General features: G+C 41.2%; 2 protein-coding genes across 3 annotated transcripts; one reads left to right on the forward strand and one right to left on the reverse strand.

Annotated features, from left to right (window-relative positions):
* Positions 1–1185: 1185 nt before the first annotated feature.
* Positions 1186–12307, forward strand: tuft1a (tuftelin 1a). The gene is made up of 12 exons (XM_056381289.1): positions 1186–1372; positions 6961–7038; positions 8164–8265; positions 8378–8464; positions 8735–8785; positions 8935–9021; positions 9815–9925; positions 10040–10263; positions 10365–10470; positions 10558–10641; positions 10882–10976; positions 11162–12307. Exons 1-12 carry the CDS (start codon positions 1313–1315, stop codon positions 11232–11234), a joined length of 1158 nt encoding a protein of 385 aa, XP_056237264.1. The 5' UTR covers positions 1186–1312; the 3' UTR covers positions 11235–12307.
* An 898-nt stretch (positions 12308–13205) lies between these two features.
* c7h1orf43 (chromosome 7 C1orf43 homolog) lies at positions 13206–19196 on the reverse strand. 2 transcript variants are annotated; one of them, XM_056381293.1, is made up of 7 exons: positions 18920–19196; positions 18170–18239; positions 17972–18080; positions 17788–17841; positions 17526–17692; positions 16937–16995; positions 13206–16812 (listed from the first exon to the last, which is right to left on the reverse strand). In XM_056381293.1, the coding sequence occupies exons 2-7, from the start codon at positions 18230–18232 to the stop codon at positions 16593–16595; spliced, it is 672 nt and encodes a 223-aa protein (XP_056237268.1). In that variant the 5' UTR covers positions 18233–18239; positions 18920–19196; the 3' UTR covers positions 13206–16592. The 2 variants fall into 2 exon arrangements, with proteins under 2 accessions (XP_056237268.1, XP_056237267.1); XM_056381292.1 differs by having other exon boundaries at positions 18170–18271.
* Positions 19197–19203: the final 7 nt, after the last annotated feature.

Consider the following 19203-nt stretch of genomic DNA (forward strand, 5'->3'; position numbering starts at 1 on the left):
TCACTCTTTCACTGGTCACATGGTCATTTTGTTCCTTTTGTGTGTCGTATAACCTCTGTGAACCCTGTGACCTCTGTTGTTCATAATGATGTGAGGAAAATTCTAAATAAACTATCCACACGTTTTTCACTGCAGTTAATCATTTTCTGAGCACATGACAAAGTTTTAAAAGTAGTAAGTAAGCTTTAAAGTATTTTAATGAATTTTTTTCCCTTATTTAACAACTGGTCTCCCTTCATTTTCATATGGTATATAAAATCAACTTGCACAAATTTATAATTTTTCAAATAATTAAAAAAAAATAAACTTGACTCTGTGAGCAAGTCTGCATTTTTTTCCCTTATCAAAGTTACTTTGTTCATTTGTGGTGACATATCTGTAGTACAGACTGAACTGAAAGGTCTGTGCTGTATTAACCACAACACAATAAGGCAACTTTGACAAAAAAAAAACCAAGAGTAGCATGATGTTTGGTCATGTGGTGGATTACTTAGTGTTTGCAAACTAATTTGGATACTGTATGGAAAATAATGAAGACCAACACACACTAGCAACTTCAGAAAACATATGCAAAAACAACAGCAATGTAGCCTATGTGTGATTGGTTAATAAAATGCAAAATAAATAAACAGAAATTATTAAATTTGTAATTATATATCATGAGAAACCCATATTAAAAAATAACTTATATCTATGAAAACACTTAAATCATTGACTTTAATACCTCGCTTTCCATTGCCTTGTAATTCTAAGAGACACTTCTTAAACAGGCTCAGTCAGAGGTTTAACGTTTTTCAATTAATAATTTATTGGTAAACTGAGTAGTGCAGATCACTGGGCAACATTTAGCTGCAGTTAACCCTTAATAATCCAGCTAGGGATGACCAGATTCACTTATTCGACATCTCATATTCACCTCCTGAGCATTTTTCTACCTGACATATCGCACACCACTATCATGTGATACCCGTCATGTGTAGTTTCCTGGAGGTTGTTATTCCCGCCGTGAGGAACAGGTACCTCCAGCAGCGGCTCCTGCTGACCCTCCCCTCACAGCTATTCCCTATTTCCCCAGTTCCCTATTTGGCTGTTTCGGTCTCTGTGGGCGGGTCGCTGGGTTTTTTTTTGTCGTCCACTCCCACGGTGACGTTACGAGAGAAGTGACGGAGACGGATAACAGCAGCAGCTACTGTGGACGGTGAGCAGACAGACGCCGGGAACTTCTAACGGAGGAAGCGTGACATAGTTCGCTTTTATTTATTTATTTATTCATTTGTTTGTTTGCGAAGTATTTATTATATTCACATCAAAGATGAACGGAATGACGAGAAGTCTGTGCACAGTTGAGGACATCAGGAATCAAGACTATGGGGTAAGTTACATTTTTGTCAAACTTCTTACCTTTGTTTAGTGATGTTGGCAAAAGCTGCTTTACGTGTATTTCTGTGTAAAAAAATAAGCTCATTATGAATCTTGTTATCAACCAGAAGAGGTAAAAACATATTCTTCAGTCTTAAGTTTTGCCCGCTCTGGATCTGTTGGTCATTTTTCAGTTGAACTTATTTTCAGTTTCAATTTTCAGACTTTGGGGATTTTTTCATATTTCTTCACATTGTTTATTGTGGACTGGATTTAAAGACTGTGTGATGTTGTGATTCTGTCACAGATCTTAAGGCTTGGTTTCTTCATCTACTCTTTAAGTGGTGTATTTACTGTTAAGTCTCTGGCCTTGTAGTAATTAAAGTATTAACACCCCCACCACCCAAAGTCCCAACACACACATAAAGACAGCAGCTCAGAATTAGTCCCAATAACATCTGTGCCTGTCACAGGCGCCTTCTGCCCACATCATTTACAGGCTTACAGTTGCAGTTGTGACAGACAGTTACAGGACCTGTAAAAGCTTTGCCTGTGCAGTATGTGCACCACCTGTGCATGTAAAGTTTTGTGAAACAGGATTAAACAGTGCACTTGCTCCGTTTGCAGCAGGTGCTTTGCTGCTGGATACTGATAAATGATTGCTTAGCAACTCAGCTGCCCATGTCACGTACAACAGGGGTTTCATCCCCTGTCAGTGGCAGTAATGGCTTAATCATTGACCTCACCTGAAAAAGCAAACTCTTAACCTGCGCTGTGGTTTATGAGTTTGCAGAGCAACATGACACTTTCCCCTTATCAGGAGTCTCCTGCTGAGCTCAGTACCTGCCAGCAGCAAACCAATCCACTGAGCTCATATCAGATAATGTTATTTAATGAAGGCTTCCACAGGGAACACTTCCAACCACAATTATGTTAAATCAAATCTGAGCAGATTATACAGTTTTGTCAATGGTCTAGACTTAAATATCATTTTCTGTTGTGTAACTGACAGAAAAGTTGGAGGGTACAAAGGGCACACCTCTAATGAACTGATTAATTGTGTTGAGAAATGTGTCGTGAAGCAATATAAGAAATTCCATATTGGCTCAGTTTCTCTTTAATCTATCATACATGACATTTTAGCATGTGACTGATAGTACATTTGCATCATCATCAGACAGAACACAAATTCACCTTTATCAAAGTCGAATCCTGTAGTCAAATAGTCACCCACCTATAGTATTTACATATCTGATAAGGTTATTCAGGTTATCTAAATAAAGCAGACAAAGTGTTTCACCTTTATACTGTATGTAACATACCATAATGACTGTGCAGGACTGAAAGGTTATTCATAAAAACAACGCCCTTACCGTTTATCAGCTCTATAAGGATACATGTGGAGACGAGCTGAGCCTGATGTAGCAGAGAGGCCTTCAGTGCTTGTTTTGTTGTTCTGTTGATAAGTGCGTTTACTGGATTTCATGAAATAAAACAGGAGGAACAACCAGTACTGGCTCTGAAACAACATGTGCTATTATTCCTGTAGCTATTGTTGTAGCTATCATTGTAAATGTTTTGAAAACCTGTGGCACAGTTTCTCCTCCCTAAAAACCCAGAGCAGTGACAAGATTTTTTTTTCTGCACTTTTTTAAATAATGCCACAATTATCCCTCCAGACGTTTAGTTTCCCTGCATTGAGGGACTCAGCACTTTCCCTCTGTCTTTCCTCATCCGCATCATAGTCTCAGTCAGGCGCGTGTGACATCACTGGCTGGGAATCAGCCAGACATGACATATATATCCATCTATGTAGAGGAGCGACTGGCGCATGCTTCAGCACCTGGTTCACACTCCACAGAGAGCAGGGGGGAAAAAAAGCAGTAAAATGGTTGTAGGAATTCAAACTGTGGAGGCAGCTCTCACTTTATGAGATATATATATTCACGTTCTCACACGATGGCAATAGACACGCAAACCAGCCAACACTTCACTTCACACCTCAGCTCGTCTCGTCCCGTTAAAACTTACACAACCTTTAACCCTTTAGTTTATGCAGACTGTTGACTGAGTGGAGGTCAGACAATAAGACCCTTCACTAACCTGGGAAATAAAAAATCTGCAAATGCTAAAGGATTTAATCCCAAAAGAGAGCATAATTAAAACTAGGGCTGCATCTAACAATTATTTTTATCAGTTCATTTGCTAATTATTTTCTCTATCAACTGATTGATATTAGTCTATAATGTTAAGAAATGCCTGTCACAATTTCCCTGAACCCAAGGGAACATTTTACCATTTCTTGTTTTGTCTAAACAACAGTGCATTTAAAGTTTATGGTCATATGTGACAAAGAAAACAGCAAATCCTCACATTTGAGAAACTGGAACCTACGAATGTTTTGCATTGCTGCTTGAAAAAATAAATAAATCGGCTAAAAGATTATAAAAAAAAATGTAGTTTTCTCTTGATTGATTGATCCACTGCAGCTTTCTTAAACCTGCTAAGGTTGGGTATTGGACATCAGTGGCCCAATTGTGTCCATAGAATAAAGTTACATTAGTTGCCAGGTGTTGAAGGTTGGCGCTGAATGTTCAGATTCTTGTTTCTTTGCTCAAATATTTCCTCATACAAGTGACAACTCCGAAGTTTAATTTGGGCATAGTTCCTGTTCTGCTGCTTCTGTTGAAGACTTTAAACATGGATGTATTTAGGAGTTTGGCAGGTCAGGTCAAATGTTTATTTTCCTTATTCCTGATATAAGTAAGGCAAAGAAACTTGTTGGGTATTGTAAGGGTGCTGTTATCGAAAGAATTTGAAACGATACCTTCAGCCTTAGCGCCTGCGTTGCCGCCTCACAGCCCGAGGTCCATAACGCAGTTGGACAAAAGATAAAAGCGACATCTGTGCAGCAGGTAGATGGGAAAGCAGTGCATGAGAGGGACGGAGTGATTTAATGGATGGTGAAGTGCACACACACACACACTCTCTTGAGGAATCTTTTTGTGGAATGCAGGCACTACACAAGGAGGCACAGGAGGATTTTTTTTTATTTGACTATTTATGGCCATGTTACTTGCCGCTGCTGCTGCTACCTGAAATCTGAGAAATCAAGTAGCATAGCTCTTAGGGACTTTTTTTCTCTTGTTCCGGATTCAGCAGCTCTGGTTGTTTATCAGTGGCATTCTCGCCCCTAAGCTAATTTAACGCAGATGATTTACAGGCATCCTGATGCCAAAGTCCAAAACAAAAGCGTCTTCATACCCTTTAAGCCTCTCAGCTGGGCCGTACCCCGTAATCTTTTGTGCCCATTGTCGGTGCACCTAGCAGTGTGGACGCAGTGTGTCTGTGTGTGTGTCTGTGTGTGTGTGCGTGTGTGTGTGTGTGTGTGTGTGTGTGTGTGTGTGTGTGTGTGTGCTTAGTTTCAGGTTTCTGCCCAGTTATAAAGGTAGTGTGTACTTTGAGTAACTGTGTGCATGTGTGTGTGTGTGTGTGTGTTTCCCGCATGTGAGTGGTGGTGTACGAGTGCGTGCATGCGTCCCTGTCCATGAGCACATCCAACTGCTCCCTTTGTGCTTGTTCCCAGCAAGTCTAGTATTACAGGTTGGCTTTGAAGGTGGTATTTGTGTGTGTGTGTGAATATAAAAGAGAAAACAGACAGGGAGACTAGCGTGTAAATAGTTGATGCCTGAGCAAGGATTAGCCAGTGTCTTTGTCTGACTGCGAAGGGCCAGAGAAGTTGTATAATGATGGATTCCTTCTTAACAAACCTCCAACTGTTCCCCTTTTCTCTCCCCCTCCTCTCTCTTCTTCCCCTAATCGCTGTGCCCTGTTAGAGCTTTCAGGTGTCTGTAATCTGAGAGGAAAGCATGTTGAGCAAGAGGGGAATTTTTTTTTGCTTTTGTTTCTCTGACTTCTTTGTCATAGTTGGACCCCCACCCCAAATATTAAGCTATTTCCTGTCCCTTTAACATTGTTCATACTGCATGGTCACTTTTTTTTCTTATCTCTCCTGTGTGTTTCAGTCCCGTCTGTTCCTTCTCTGCTCTCTCTTCCATTACTGTACTTCCTGAATAGATAACCAGCCAATCATATAGGCCTTTTGATGTCTATAAAACTCATAGTTTTTCCTTTATAATGTCCTTGTCATGGTATTACACAACACAACCCAGTTCATTTCCCCTGTCTGGCTAACAGCAAGGCCAGGGCAGTCAGATACCAGCTTTTTTTTTTTTAAACAATTGAGTTTAAAAGTTAATTATTGATTTTGGGAATTAGCAGTTGACAAAACATTCTCACTTAGACTGTCAAAGAGATTGTTTTGGTGTCTCACCTCAACGTCCATTTAGTAGGTGTTCTCGAGCTTTTGTTCATATTGTTTTTTTTATGTTGTTTTTAAATATAAAAATGTATTAGTAATTCCACAACAGCTACGAAATGGACTTTGAAGTGAAATGCCAAAACATTTCTAAACATGAGATGCAAGATAACAGGAAGTACCTGTGGCTATTTACCCAAAGAAAACAAGGAAATAATGTGTAACTGTACGAAAGGCTTGATAGGGACAAACAAATGATGACACATGCGCACTCACTCAATCACACACCTTGTAAGTCAAATTCCACGCATTACTCTGTTATCTTCTACCAGACTTGTTGCTTATTAACAAATTAAGCAATATAATTTATCACCAATTAATCTGATAGTGTGTGTTTGCACGCACACACTCTTCTGTAATTGGTTGTGTGCGTGCATTTGTTTGGGTTCACAGTATTTAACCACAGCAGAACATTGCAGGCATTTGCTCTTTGCCTGTTTCGTGTCTGAGAGATGACATTAACTAAACACCATGAGGACTCAGTGAATACACGGGAAAATAAACAGAACAATTTGTGTTGGCTGGAATGAGTTATATAATTCTTTTGACCTCCTCCCTCATATCCGCATGCTTATCCTTGCGCACACACTCACTGGTTATCACTTAAAAGGGGCTTCCCTGCGGTTGGAGACACACATCCAGTCACATCCCGCTCAAGACTTTTCCTGTTAAAATGGCCAAAAGAAAAAAGTTTGCAGGTTTGTGTGCGTTGCTCTCGCTCTCCGCTTTTTGCCGAGTCTTGCATCTGTGTATTGTTCTGTCTACGACTCACCCCTCCTTCTTATATTGTGAGCACGCCAGATAGTTTATGGCTACTGTGAGGTTTTGTTGCCATGGAAATGTTCGGTCTTTCTTGACATTACATTTTCTGCCCACATTCCCAGAAATCCGGCCTCCGCTTGTAATTGGCTGCGAGCGTCTGGAGGGTTTCCGCCTAAGTCCCAGTGACGTCCATAGCACACAATTTAAATCAAACAATCTGTCTCTGTGCAGCTGTGAAAAACTTTTGCTTTCTCTCTGACGCTTGTACCCCTCTCTCTCACTGGCTGCTGCCCCCTCTCTCCCTCCTTCTCTGTTTCATTCAGTGAGTATGACTCAGTCTCTCCTCCTCTTTTTTTTTCTTTCCACCCCTCTCCTCCTCAAAATAGTCCCCAATCAGTCTCTCCATCACATAACGGTCTCTTTGTGGATTCTCTTCATCTTCTCTTCGTTGCCCTTTTCAGGAGGGGTGCAGGCGACTGCGACTCACACTGCACGACCAGAGCCAGGCAGCTCGGAGCACAGAGCAGCACAGGGACAAGGTAAGAACTTCCTGCACCTGATAACTTAGGTTAAACCCAGGACTGTAACACCAGAGCAAAGATTAGACCTGGACATGAGAGCAGTAGGAGATTGAGGAGAGATGTATCGGAAAGTTACATAGAATAAGATTTATCAGGGTAGTTTAAATATATGATTTGGATACTTAAGGGTTTGGATTTAAGATAATATGCTATTATATTAAATTGATTAATATTAAATGTTTTATGGATAAACTGTGTTGTATGTTTAAAGACAGGCAGGGAAATAATCTTCAGTTTATTTGATGAGAAAAAAAAATGTAGCAGTATTTTCTTTAGATGTGAAGGTTCTGTCGTTCAAGCCGTATTTGGATCTCAAAGTTCAGACAATTAATCTTGTCATGACAAATCGGCGCAGAGCTACCATACATTCAGACGTCAATCACGCCACATTCCTACGCATAAACTGTACAGAGGCGCCAAAGGCTTGTAAACATGCCATAGCTGCCATCAGCTTTTCATTAGCGTGGTTTCCACAAACTCAAAACATCTCAAGACAACCATTGTTCTACCAGAACCAGCGCCAAGGTTACGTTAAAAAAAAAGAAGGGACCACCAGAGCTGTGAAGTTACATAACGTCTCCCCACCGTCTTCTGTGTGTCCCTCCCTCACTCTCTCTGCTTATGGGTTTGACCAAGTCTGTTTACCACTCCCATGGAGCACCAGATGTTTATGGGTTAGTCTCCACGGTGATTATGGCTAAATGTTTCTGTCCCCTGATTATAGAGGCTCACTGTCAGTCACACGCAGGAATAATTTGCTGAGGACACGACTGAAAGAAGCAGTTTATTCTGAAAGAATTCAATTTTGCAAGTAATCGGTTTAATTGCATCATTCAGACATTCCCAACAGACATGTCATAAAGTTTGTGGAAACGATGTACTCCTGGCAGTTCTTCCAAATCCCGTGTTGCAATATTGATCACAAACATGATCCAGCTCCTGTCCAAGAGTGGGCAAAGCACACTGACGTCAATCATGTTCACATTTGCTTAGGAAGTTTGGAAATGTATCACAGTCATCTAACTCATGCTCACACAACACAGCCCACGCCACATTTTTAACTCTCTGCTGTCCGATCTCCAGCCCGTCGGACGAGCGTTTGCACTGGTGCAGCCGTCCAACGACAGAACGGTCCTGACCTCCGAACCGGTCAAATCCACAGAGGAGCAGGTCGAAGTTATCAAGGTGAGTGTGACCGACCAGTTGTTATGCTTTTAAAGATATAAATGGTGAATAATAAGGATTACTTTTTATGGTTATGCCGGTGTTTAGCATCCATGTCTCTCCCCTGTTCCAGGTGTATCTGGAGGCCCGCAGACAAGAGCAGCAGAAACACCAGCAGAGCCTGAAGATGCTGTCAGACGAAGTTTCACAGATACAGGAGGTCAGTCTCTGGATAGTATCTAACTCTGAGTTTCTCAGTAACGTGCAAACACACAGTAATTCTACAGTCTGTTAAGTCCTTGATTATATAAGAATTTGCATGTTTGGATCATGTAAATTTTGCTCTCATGTCCCTGTCTCTTCTGCTCTTATTTTCTCTCTGTTGATGATTAAAGTCTTCTTTTGATCGTTTGGTAGAGCCTGACTTTCTAAAAAAAAAAACCAGTGATAATATCTCAGTAACTCACTATAATGTCTGTGTTTCACTCAGGTGAGGTATTGCCTGAAAACACTGAGGGAGCAGATGGCGGCCAAAAGCAAGGTAGGTCTATTTTTGAGCTGCTGTGTGGTGGCGTTACCATTGTTAACCTTACATCCTTCCTGTGTGCTTGATGGCATTTCCTCTCCCTCTCTCATCTCGGTCTTTCACTCTTTCCTAGCTCACTCACTCCTTTTCTCCTTTTTCTCCAGCCGCACACAAACGGGTGGAAAGTCGGTGTTCCCTTCAGAAAGAGCGTCTCACCTGCCCCAAAGGGAGGAGCTAAAGCTGACGGACAGGTGAGCAGATCTCTGACGTGAAACCTCTATTCAAGGTTGTATATACACAATATGTGCGAGTCAGTACGTCGGAGCGATGCACGTATCAAATCTCGCGTATCATAGCCTCAGTCGGGTATGTGTGTTTTTTGTCCTCTAGACAATGTGTGTGTTTTGTGCGATTCCTATAATTCACTCACCTCCCAGAGGCAGAGAGAGGTAGAAAGGAGGTGTAAAGTTAAACAGAGACCCAAGCAGAGATATGATATAAGGTAAAAGAGAGGATTAAAACGACAGCCAGAGAGTGATATGCTTAAAGTGCCCCTGGGGTGTATGAAAATGTGTGAGAGGGCTGTTCCAGCACACACTGTTCCTCTGCCTGCATCTGTTATTGTGTTCAGGCCTTCCTCATTGTTCCCAGCATTCCACAAATGCTTCATCCTTTAATAGTTTTGTTTCTGTCTTTGAGCTGTGCACTTTTAGGAGCCACTACTATTTGCATGTCAGCGATGTTTTGCACAAGCACAATAATACTGACGGCAATGTGTTTAGTGTTTGTTTTGTTTTGGCACCATTTATGGCATTTATCTGTGACTCATGCCGTGGCTTACTGACAGAAGTGTTGCAGAAATAGGAGGGAAAACACGAGTCATAATCCAACTGCTCCAGTGACGCACGCTGGCACACCTGTTTTCTTTATGACAGCCAAACCCACTTTGCCTGAACAAAATAAATGAATATTTACACCATCATAAAAGTGTGTCTGTAGCTATTTATATTTCGTTTTGCTAAACACTTCATTCTTTCTCTGTAGGATGCAGATGATGAGGCCGAGAGAACCAAACTGAGGGAAGTCAGTAAGCGTTTGTATGCACAGCTGCAGGAGGCTGAGAAGAAACACCAAGAGGAGAAGGAGAGGCTGCAGGTAAGATACACAATTATTTTGACATTCAGTATGTATCACTTCAAGTAATGTAAACCGCTTTTCGCTCGTGCCAAAGCCATATTTTAAACAAACTAAATTCCCTGTCTCCTCCAGGCTGAAGGCAACAGGCTGAGAGACTGTCTGAGCGACCAGGAGGAGAAGTTGAAGACCACAGAAGAAGCCAGTGAGAGGAAAGACAAGCGCATCGATGAGCTCCAGAGGTTGCTGGGAGGGATGGAGCATGAGAGCGCCACCCTGCGTGAGGCAATCCGCAGCCGTGAGGAGGAGCTCCGCGAGCTGCGCAAGATCAGAGAGGAGGGCCAGAAAGGGGACCAGAGGTCAGCTAACATACATTCACACTCACAAATCAATAATCTTATAAAATAATTGCCAATCAAACTGCATGCTATATAGTAAATGTCTGTGCGGATTGTTTTAGGGCTGAACAGCTGGAGAGGGAGGTGGCTATCCTCAAAGAAAAGATCCACCATCTGGATGACATGCTGAAAAGCCAACAGAGGAAAGTCAGACACATGATTGAACAGGTGTGAGACTCAGTAAAGCAAACACTTTGTCTCCGTGTTCATATTTGTGCAGGATTCGTGTTTGACTGTGTGTTTGCTCGTCTTTAGCTCCAGAACTCTCGCATGGTGATCCAGGAGAGAGACCGCGTGATCAAAGAGCTGGAGGAGAAAGTAGCATTCTTGGAGGCTGAGGTGAGGGCCGCTTATTATCTTGATTCTTATTCCATTCCAGTGGGTTTTGGAAAGAAGGGTCAGGGTTAAGTGGAAGTGTGGTACAGGAAAAAGGAAATAGATTCTACCCTGCCTGATCTCTGCAGATGAAGAGGGATGATGAAAGGAAGGAGATGCAGCCACTGTCTGTTTATTGTCCAAGTTAATTTTGCTCTTACTAGTGTTATGTGAACTGACCTCTGACCACTCCTGTGTGTGCAGAACCGAGAGATGCATGACCAGATGGACTACTTCCTGGGCGGACAAAGGTCAAGTTCCTACCTGTCATCAGAGCGTAACCCCCAGATTGTCTATAGGTAATTCATTTTGCCCATAAATGCCCATAAATTTCCATGTCCTAAGGGTCATAGATGAGTTGCAAACAAGTATGGCATTTGTTTTGATTACTGGGTCAAAAGTAATGATTTTCATGTTGCAAATCTTGATTTCATGCTGTTATCAGTTTACAAACGACTCAGTTTTCTTTCTGCTGTCCCCACAGTAAACCAATCAAGCCGTCCACCTCATCTAACAAGCCACTTCCTTTCATCAAAGTCATCGAGATCAAGTCATGAAGCGACTGTGACACAGTTCTCGAGTGAAGGGCTCAGAACCACCAAACCTTTTCAGACTGAAACCAAACAGCAGCTCTACTACCGCATCTGATCGCATGAGCGTTTGGGATGTCAGAGCTGAGCTTCCTGGACTGCAACTACATCAACACTTCCACTTACCCCAAACACTCCTGAGGGAAACACACACACACACACACACGCACACGCACGCACGCACACGCACTGGGGTCAGTTGTATATTTATGCATGTGTCATGAATGAGTGTGTGTGTATGTCAGCTTTAATGTAGATGCATTAAGTGTACTGATACACCTGATGTGATGTCAAAGTTTAACATATAATACAGCTTACTGTATGCAAATGTTTCCTCTCCCTGCCCTGTTTTGATCACATTTTTGACCTTTGAGTTTATGGCGTCTGCATTGTTGTATCAAAACACAACTGTTGTGCAAAGGGCAGGATGTCAGCCCTTTTTCCATAGTGGGTAATGACATTATAAAGTCCATGTACAGTAATGTAGCACCAATATACTGTAGCTGGCTAAACTGACAGATCAGTTTCTTCTAAAGGAAAAAAAATCATTAACCTGATGATCTGAATCCTGTGTCAGTTTACTCATTAGTCACTCACACATGACTCTGTTCACTTTACTGCGTGAATGGTGATGATGCTTTTAACATGTAAATATTGATTGTAGCCTATATAAGGTCAACACCTGTGCTGTGATGAAAAGAGCTATTTTTAAATAACAATATGGCACTTAATGAAACTGAGGAAGCAGAAGGAAAAATGAACATGTTCGGCAGCATTGCTGCTTCATAGAAGTGTCGTCATTCTCAATATTTCTTACTAAGCATTTCAGTTCCATTGTGTATACAGTCACCTTGTTTTGTACATAATATTAATTAATATGATTTGATGTTCTAACTTCTGCCTAACAACTTTCTCCTTTGTATTTATTTATATTAAATAAAAGCCTCTAGACACGTCGTTTGATAGAGGAGATTTTCTATGAAGTACACTGTAATCTATTATCTGTTCTTGTGGTTCTCAGAATAAATTACTGAAATGAATACAGTGATTCATTTTACTTCTTACTGGACTCAAACTGGTGGATTACTATGAAGGGAGCGACCTCTGCTGGACACTCAACAAATTACTATAATGTGTTGACTGCATGTTAAAACACTGCACAGCAATTCGACTGTATGTCACTGTTATATTTGGATGTCAAATTGTACAGTAAGCAACACAGAAAATAAAATTACTCAGGCATTTCAAGGCCTCCTTTGAAACCCTGAGCAAATGAAACAGACCCAGCTTTTGGGCAGTCCACGTCTAACATGGCAATAAGTAAGAACCTCTCATTAACAATGCATTAATGTTGTAACTGCCTCACATTGTCAGTTTTGGTTCTGGTTATTTTGTTCTGCTGTTTACCTCCAACCTGCGGTTAGTGGTCACTGGAGGCGGAACTGGCCGCTGCCGCTCCGGTGTTCCGCACGGTAGTTAATTAAAAGGCACACCTTGCCATCCAAACACCGGAGAAGCAGGACAGGTGAGCTCAGCTGTAGCTAAAATGAATAATAACTATTTAAACAGATATGATTTACATGAAGAAGGACAAAGAACAAGTGATCGAAATTCAGCCTCGTTCGGTACAAGCAGCCTACGAGGTATGTTTTTGTCTGAAATTCATTTATACCGTAAAGATGTGTGTGTTATGCTGCATGCAGCCCGTTGTAGCTGTGGGGGGCATCATTTGTATACAGGACATACATACATGCATTTTTTTTTTTTTTTCTCTCTTTCTTTAAACCCAGTTCTCACGGGTTGCTGTGGTACAGAAAATAACTATGACCTCGGCTCCGTGTTTACTACTCGAGGGCGCCAGTCAGCAGCGATCCCTGGAGGAGAGGAGCCACCTACACAGCAGTGCAAGAAGAAGCAGCCCATGGGGAGATTCAGGTGCCTTAGCGTGAGTTCAGCTGCAACTACCAACTTTTACTCTTCTGCACCAGAGACTGAGGCATCTTTGGTCACTGTCGTATGACAAGCTAATGTTGTTTACTCACCTTTTTCTAATGGAAGTTCATTTGAAATTGATACTGTGTTGATATTGACATTGTGTTTGCTGGTGAGTATGCTGCAAATATAGTGCATTTAAAGGTGAATGGTTATTACTTAATAAGTGTTCAAGACAAGTTTAACTAAGTGTGAATATTTTTGTTTGATTAATTGTCGCTTGTGGTGATATAAGTAAGGAGTTATACCAAAATGGGATAACTACTCAACTAAGCTTAGGCCAAACTAAACTTAAGTTGTATTACTGTAAGTGAGGTAATTACTCAGCTGAAGGCAATATTAGATTTAATCTAAACTAAAGTAAACCAAGTGAAAAAGAGTTAGATTTTTTTTGCAGGTAAGCAATGCCTCAGAGAATCTGAATGCTGTTTATGAAGCGTTAAGGAGCATTGACATTCCTGATCATGACACACGTCGCAGATTAGAAACCTGTGAAGCAGTGACAAGGACAATCGTCGAGACTGCAAGAGGTTGCATAGCACAAGTAAGGGTGAAGGTCAAGGGGATGAAGAACTACGTGGGAAAAGGACGGAGTCTGTAATCAAGATAAGTATCATCTCTCACCGCACCAGGTCCTCCATTCATTCTCGAAGCTACTCAAAAATCAAATCCAGACATTCAAGTCAGTCGTCTTCCAAAAGACAAGACGCTGCTGCTGAAGTTGCCGCCAATGAAGCCACTTTAGAAGTATCGCAAGTGAAGAACGTAATATAGAAGAGTTTCGAAGCCTGGAAGCTGAAGCTGCCTATTTACGAGCCAAACAGGAAGCTGAAAATGAATAGAGATAAAGAGCGCTAGAAGCCAAGCGCAGGCAACTAGAGCGACTGGAGACGATTAAGAAGCTAAAGGCTGACAAGGCACGACGGCAAGTATATGAGCAAAGTGAATGCTCAGACGAAGAAATAAACGCTCCATCAACGCTCCTCCTCTGAGGGAGAAAGATGAAGCCGAACATGAAAGTAGCTTGTTTCAACACCGCTCCCCACCATAAGCTTTGACACATCCAAAGCAAGATGACAGCACAGCAGCCCTGAACGTATAACATTCAGTGGTGACCCACTCAGATTCAACGACTGGAAAGTTTCTGCCACGTCTCAGATGAAGGTCCTTGAAAAACTCGATGACTGCAACGAGAACCAGAAAATGCTTGCTAAACTTCCAGCTGACACCGAATCACATCCTGACCATGAATTCCACGATTATCTCTCCACCTTCTGGAAAGTATGTCGAGGAAGATCTTTACCTCCGCAAGAGATGGCGTCGAGTTCAGCTCTTAGCCAGCAACTTCTGGACACGATGGAAGGAGTATCTCCTAAATCTCCAGCACGGACAGAAGTTCAAAGGTCAATGATGTGGTTCTTCTGTATGATGTTACACCACGAAATCAATCGTAGTTGGCAAAGGTTATCAAAGTGTACCCAGGAAAGGACGGAAGAGTGAGAAGACTCGAGTTGCTCATCGGTGACTCAACCCTGCATGGATAGGGAAAGTGCATCTCCAAACATCTCCAAACATCTCCAAACCTCACATTGTCAGTTTTGGTTCTGTTTTTTTTCTTCTGCTGTTCACCTCCAACCTGTGGTTAGTGATCCTTCAGGCGGCACTGCCCACTGCCGCTCTGGTGTTCCTCACCGTAGTTAATTAAAAGGCACACCTTGCAATTGAAGCACTGGAGAAGCAGGACAGGTGAGCTGTAGCTAAAGTGAGTAACAACTATATAAAGAGATATGATTTACATGAAGAAGACCAAAAAAGTGATTGAAATTCAGCCCCCTTTAGTATAAGCAGCATACGAGGTATGTTTTTGTTTGAAATTCATTTATACTGCAAAGATGTGTGTGTGTGTTATGCTACACGCTGCATGCAGCCCGTTGTAGCTGTGGGGACATAAATTATATACAGGACATGCATATATATATATACACACACACACATGCATTTTGTTTATTGTAGGCTTTATTTGTTTGTTTTTTCTCTTTAACCCAGTTCTCACGGGTTGGTGTGGTACAGAAAATAAACCCAGTTTTTAACTATGACCTCTGGCTTCGTGTTTACTACTGGAGGGAGCTATAAATGTTGTATATATGAGTCAAAACTTGTAGCAGTGCAAAACCTTAAACAGACACGTGTTCTTTATCCCATCCACACAGCTCACACCGACACCTCTTGTAGATGAAAACAAAAAAAGGCTTTTATTGATTCAATGTCCCTCATTCACAGTTTAGTTGAAAATAGAAGAGATATATTGAAAAATGCGGCTCTAAAAGTCCACAGGTTAGTCCACAACACAGTTGGAAAAACTGTGCGGCTCCACTCTGCCACACTTTTTTCTTTTCTTTTTTTTTTTTTTTTTTACAGAGGCTTCTAACTGCCACAACTCTGATACGAAGCTCTATACTGCCACAAAGTGTCCTTAAGTGTCTGCAATCTATAGGCTACTAACACACTGAGTATTTATAACAGTGACACATAGACAAATATAATTGCAACACCAAAAGTAGAAACACAGGCAAACATAAAAATGTAAATAATAAAAATAATATTCGACTGCAAATTTAATTTGAATCTCACATAATACTTTATTACTGTTAAATTACATTGCACTGAGAGTAATCATTAAGTTAAGAGAGCACTTAACAGCAAAATTAATCAAATCAAGTATGGCTTCAAATCAAATTGATTTATTCAATGGCTTCTGTAAAAGAAACATTTAAGGCTTAAAACAAAAAGACTTGGATTCACAGTAACATACGAGCAGTAGAGACATACATATATGTAAACAGAAGTGACATTAACAGTGTGTTTTTCTCAGTGTAAAGCATTAACACTAGTCATAACAACAGTAACTATCAGCATGTGTACAAACAGTTGGATAATTTAAACAAGTGTGCATAGGCCTTTACATTGTTCAATAAATACTGATTGTCTGATGCTATTGCATAGCCACATAGCTCTGGTTTTGTTTTGGTCAAATCAACCATACTTACTATAGTCATTTACTATAGTCATTTTTCTACCCAAATATAGCACTCATACATGCAGTAATACAGGATATACGCTTAAGCTACACTTAGGTAAAGAGCACTGTGCCAGTAGTCTGATATGAACTATACTGTAAACAGGCAGTGTGTGTTAGTGTATGAAGGCAGTGTATTTGTCACTTCACCCTAAAACTGTCTGGCGACAGTGATCCTGTCGCCGTCCACAGGCACTTTAATCACTGGCAGCACTACCTTGTTCTTAACCTTTCCTTTGGATGGACGTCATAGATTTTCAGAGCGTGCTGTCCAGAGTGTTGTAGTTGTCTTTGAAGTTCTTCAGCTCCAGGAAGTGTCTGGGCCTCTTGCTGCGCTGCTGCATTGTGGATATGAGGTAGGTGGTTTGGGTGGGGGAGGAGCAGGAGCTCGCAGGATCTGTGGTACTGGTCAGGTCTTTGGCTGCAGACTGGTGGTGCTGGCTCGGAGTGCTGCTGCTACTGCTGTGAGACTTCACACTGAAACAGCAGAGGGAGAAACAGATTGTCCCCAGTGTATAATTAACATTCCACATTGGGATTAGCTTAAAGGGAAAGCTGCAAGAAAGCACTTGGAGCTTGTGTTTGTGTTCTGTTTACTTACACAGAGGCCAGTTCAGTTAGAGCTTCCTGGTATTTTATAAACTCTGCTTCACCAAAAGCCTACAGTCAAAGACAGAAGTAAAAAAAAAAAAAAAAAAGCACATCAGTTAAGATATGCTTTACCAAATCCTGAACATAATATTCACACACTACATCTACCCCTCAAAAGGATGACGATGTACATTTGTATGCATTCTCCCATCTGTCAACTGCATCATACACTGCACACCATGTTGGACTGTATAGTAAAAGGCACAATCATCATTCTAATCATAAGGATACCATATAAACATTAAGAGTTGGCCACAACGCAGAGCTATATGCAGATATATGAAATCATGGATGTTAGTGAACTCCATGGAACTATAACAATAACACAAAATATAATTTTTCAATTAACATTCTTTAATAACTATCATATAGATGTATATTGTAAATACTGTATATATGACTCTCAAAATCTTTAATTTTGACACAGGACAGCATAGCACAATATCACATTACTGCCCTAATGTGTTTGCTGAGATGATAAATTACAGTATTGAATTACTGAGTGCCTGTGGTACACAAACACACATAGCAGTACTGACCTCTGCCCCGTGGCGGGCTTTGTTGTACCCATCCAGCACTGTGTCAACAAGGGAGCTCTGGCTGTCTCGGAACATGCAGTGGGAATTTCGTAGCTGCAGAAGCCAGGTCCGAAATCTTTTCCCCGTCACAGCAGTGGACGTCCCACCCAGTTCACGGAAGGGGAGATCTTTTGACAGAAAGTACAAGTGGTACTGTAACAGTGCAGAGGGATGCAAGTGCTCTGATGGCAAAACAAAAGCAAACAGTGACAGGAATGCTTACCAGTGTCTCTAATGGCATCCAGTGCTCTCATCCTGTACAGGTAGTCATAGGAATCTGCAAAACACACACACACACACACACACACACACACACACACACACATACACACACACACTCTTCAGTGCACAGGCATAAAAACAACTCATGGGTAGTTTCAGGACTGGAGTGTGTGTGCTTCTCTAACCAGTCTGTTCTCTCTGCTTTAGCCGGTCATCATCTGGGGACAGCAGGCGAGGCTCAAAGTGGATTTTCTGGACCTGGCACAGTCTGGCTTCAATTTCTTGTCTCAGCTCCTACAGCACAAACACAACACTTCAGTAAATGCACAAGCAAAACCAAGCTATCAAAAATCATAGTTATGACATTGTGGTGTCTGACTTACTTTAGGTGCATTGTGACCTAGGGGAACATGTGGTCCTCTCCGAGACTTCATGGCAAACCGCATGATTTGTCTTTTGACAAAAATGAACAGTAAAACAAATACCTAGAGGACAGTCAAGAAATTGCCCAAGCATTACTAGAGGCTAAAATTATGTTCTTAAGGACATTAGAATGAACATCAAAATCACTGTTTAACATCTTTATAAAGGTTGATTAAGTATTAAGTAACACATAAATCAGTAAAAGGGTAGTAGTTTAAGAGGTTATTTTGGAAACTTGCATTTTATTAACAGAAAATACTGTATAACTAAGTATACCTAATGTAGTGTGGAGTACGACTCAACACCACAGTAATTCCTGCATCCATATAAGGAAAAATGACGATTGTGTCTGAACTTCACAATTAACTATTTCTGTTCTGCATCCACTACAGCAAACATTAAATACCTCAATTACTTTTAAGTGACAGCAATAATCAATAATAAGCGATAAGAAATACACGTTGCTGCAGAGCATAAACCAGTAAACCATACGTACATACTTGCTACATACTAAGTTTTGCGTGCTAAAATTGAGCCAGAGCAGCTGTAAAATACTGTAAATGGATCAAATCACCCTCTGTTTATCTGATAGTTTGTCTTTTGAGATCTTTAACTCACATTTAGATTGTTGTTATTGTGAGTTTAAACTTAAGCTTCATGTAGCCATCAGACAGGAAGAAAACATTGATGACAAAGTGAAACAGACTCACCAGACTTCCGTAGGCCATTACAAGCACCACATTGATGCTTGAGAGCAGGGAATCATTCCGCATTTTGAAACTGCCTTTTCACTAAACTATCAAACAATGACGCCAGCTACACGACAGCTCAGACTCAGTCCAACAGTTTGTAAAGCACACGGTTACATTTACGTGCTCGTTTTCACAACACATGGAGCTAACGTTAAACGAGAGACAGAACAAAGGGAAGTTAAGTTAAGTGCTTATTGTTGTTACATGTCACTCCCTGGTTTGTTGACTTCCGCGGTAGTCAC

This window comes from Seriola aureovittata, chromosome 7, assembly GCF_021018895.1.
Source record: "Seriola aureovittata isolate HTS-2021-v1 ecotype China chromosome 7, ASM2101889v1, whole genome shotgun sequence".
Classification (NCBI taxonomy): Eukaryota; Metazoa; Chordata; class Actinopteri; order Carangiformes; family Carangidae; genus Seriola; species Seriola aureovittata.

Coding starts and splice junctions, on each gene's coding strand:
- c7h1orf43 (XM_056381292.1), bottom strand. CDS start 18,982: ATGCGGAATGATTCCCTGCTCTCAAGCATCAATGTGGTGCTTGTAATG. Junction 16,996..17,525: donor AAGCCCGCCACGGGGCAGAG/GTCAGTACTGCT, acceptor CTTTGACTGTAG/GCTTTTGGTGAAGCAGAGTT. Junction 16,813..16,936: donor CTAACTGAACTGGCCTCTGT/GTAAGTAAACAG, acceptor CTGCTGTTTCAG/TGTGAAGTCTCACAGCAGTA.
- tuft1a (XM_056381289.1), top strand. CDS start 1,313: ATGAACGGAATGACGAGAAGTCTGTGCACAGTTGAGGACATCAGGAAT. Junction 7,039..8,163: donor CAGAGCAGCACAGGGACAAG/GTAAGAACTTCC, acceptor TCCGATCTCCAG/CCCGTCGGACGAGCGTTTGC. Junction 9,022..9,814: donor GAGCTAAAGCTGACGGACAG/GTGAGCAGATCT, acceptor CTTTCTCTGTAG/GATGCAGATGATGAGGCCGA.